At 46.0% G+C, this 1,627-nt stretch overlaps 1 protein-coding gene across 1 annotated transcript; it reads right to left on the reverse strand.

Moving 5' to 3' along the window:
* Positions 1-236: 236 nt before the first annotated feature.
* On the reverse strand, positions 237-696 carry LOC105983409 (small ubiquitin-related modifier 2-like). The gene is made up of 2 exons (XM_013013263.1): positions 543-696; positions 237-485 (listed from the first exon to the last, which is right to left on the reverse strand). The coding sequence occupies exons 1-2, from the start codon at positions 694-696 to the stop codon at positions 409-411; spliced, it is 231 nt and encodes a 76-aa protein (XP_012868717.1). The 3' UTR covers positions 237-408.
* Positions 697-1,627: the final 931 nt, after the last annotated feature.

Consider the following 1,627-nt stretch of genomic DNA (forward strand, 5'->3'; position numbering starts at 1 on the left):
ACAAGGTATGCAAGGATTTTTGTTGTTTTTTTCTTTTTTTTGTCAAAACAGTGAGAGCAAAATAAATTACTGAAATATAAAGATAAAATTGAATGAGCATGTCATGAATGAAGAAGGGGGATATTTTCACAGGACCAGTATTTTTCCCTATCCCATCTACATTCGATGTCAATCAAAATATACCACTGTCCATTTAGTTTAAAAGAAAAAGAAAAAGCAATATGGTTGTACACATACACCAGTTACTTTATGTACAATAAAGGAATGGGGAAGGGGAAAAGGAAAGAATAGAGAAAACTATACTGTAGTAGTCAGGATGTGGTGGAACCAAATTGCAGTTTTCTAATTAAGAATGTATTCTTGGTCTATAAGAACAAAGTTCTGGAGCAAAGTAGCAGGTTCCCTTTTTTAGTAGACACCTCCTGTCTGCTGCTGGAACACATCAATTGTGTCTCCATCCTCCATTTCCAACTGTGCAGGTGTGTCTGGGTCATCGATTGGCTGCCCATCAAATCAGAATCTGATCTGCCTCATTGACAAACCCTGTTGTTCACAATAGGCTTTCATTAGTTTACTAAGTGGTGTATGCCTCTCCATTTTAAACTGCACCACAGAACCATCCTGCTCTGCCACCTTCAAATTAATATGATCGTTGTTCTCAGTCTTGACTCCTTCCTTGGGCTTTTTGTCGGCCATCGTGAGCGCCGGAGTCTCCTCAGATGAGCTTCACAAAAGAGGTCTCTGGTCCACACCGAACAAGCACACAGGCAGCACCACAGCGGCTGGAGGAGGTGGCAGCAGTGGACCCAGGATGATTCTTTAGTGCTGAGGAGAGTGGAGGGGAGAATTGGGCCTTTTTAGCCCAATGAGGGCCTGGCTTTGCATACAGATCATACCAGGAAGGAGACCTGATGAGTGTGAGCTGGCTCTCCTTGTCAGAGGGCGTTCCTGTAGTCAGCAGCAGTCCAAGTGTCTGGTGGGTATGCCTTTGTTTTTGAAATGACTCTGGATAGAACTCTCCAGTGTCCCCCATAGGGTAGCTGTTTAAAGTGACCCTTTAGGGCACAGCCCTGAGATTTCCTCCCCAGAGTCTGGCAAGTCTGCTAGAAAAAGAGAGTTCTGCTTTCTAACTCACAAGTCTCAAGTCCATGGAGCTGTGTGATATTTCTTGCAGTCTTCTGACTGCTCACCTGCTCTGGCAGGAGCTGAAGGGCTCCTCTATTGTCACCATTACCTGTCAGAGCTGCTGCTGCTGAATGCAGAGGGACCACTGGAAGCATACATTTCTGTCCACAAAACCCAGGGTTCCCGGAGGGAATTAAGTAGACACTCTCTTAGGCTTTAAGGAGCCAGCTTCTCTGTGAGGTGGCCAAATTATTGGTTAGCACTGCCTGAACCCAGGACGAGTGGAAGTTCTCTTAGGGCATGTATGGCATGACAGGGCCTGACCAGGGAAGAGAGGAAGTGCCCTGAATATTTGGTGGGGCCTCACAAAAGACAACCGGAAGTGTCCTAATCCCACTTTGGGCCCTAACCAAATAAGACCGGAAGTGTTCTGAGCACATGGCTGGGCCTGACTAGGGGTGACAGGGAGTGTTTGGCTAGCTGTGGTTTGTGAACTTGTGTT

This window comes from Dipodomys ordii, unplaced genomic scaffold, assembly GCF_000151885.1.
Source record: "Dipodomys ordii isolate 6190 unplaced genomic scaffold, Dord_2.0 Scaffold19, whole genome shotgun sequence".
In the NCBI taxonomy this organism is placed as follows: Eukaryota; Metazoa; Chordata; class Mammalia; order Rodentia; family Heteromyidae; genus Dipodomys; species Dipodomys ordii.

Bases quoted from the DNA above. Each gene is read 5' to 3' on its own strand.
- LOC105983409 (XM_013013263.1), bottom strand. From the start codon at position 696: ATGGCCGACAAAAAGCCCAAGGAAGGAGTCAAGACTGAGAACAACGAT. The intron at 486-542 runs GTTTGTCAATGA...TCGATGACCCAG, and splicing joins AGCCTATTGTGAACAACAGG to ACACACCTGCACAGTTGGAA.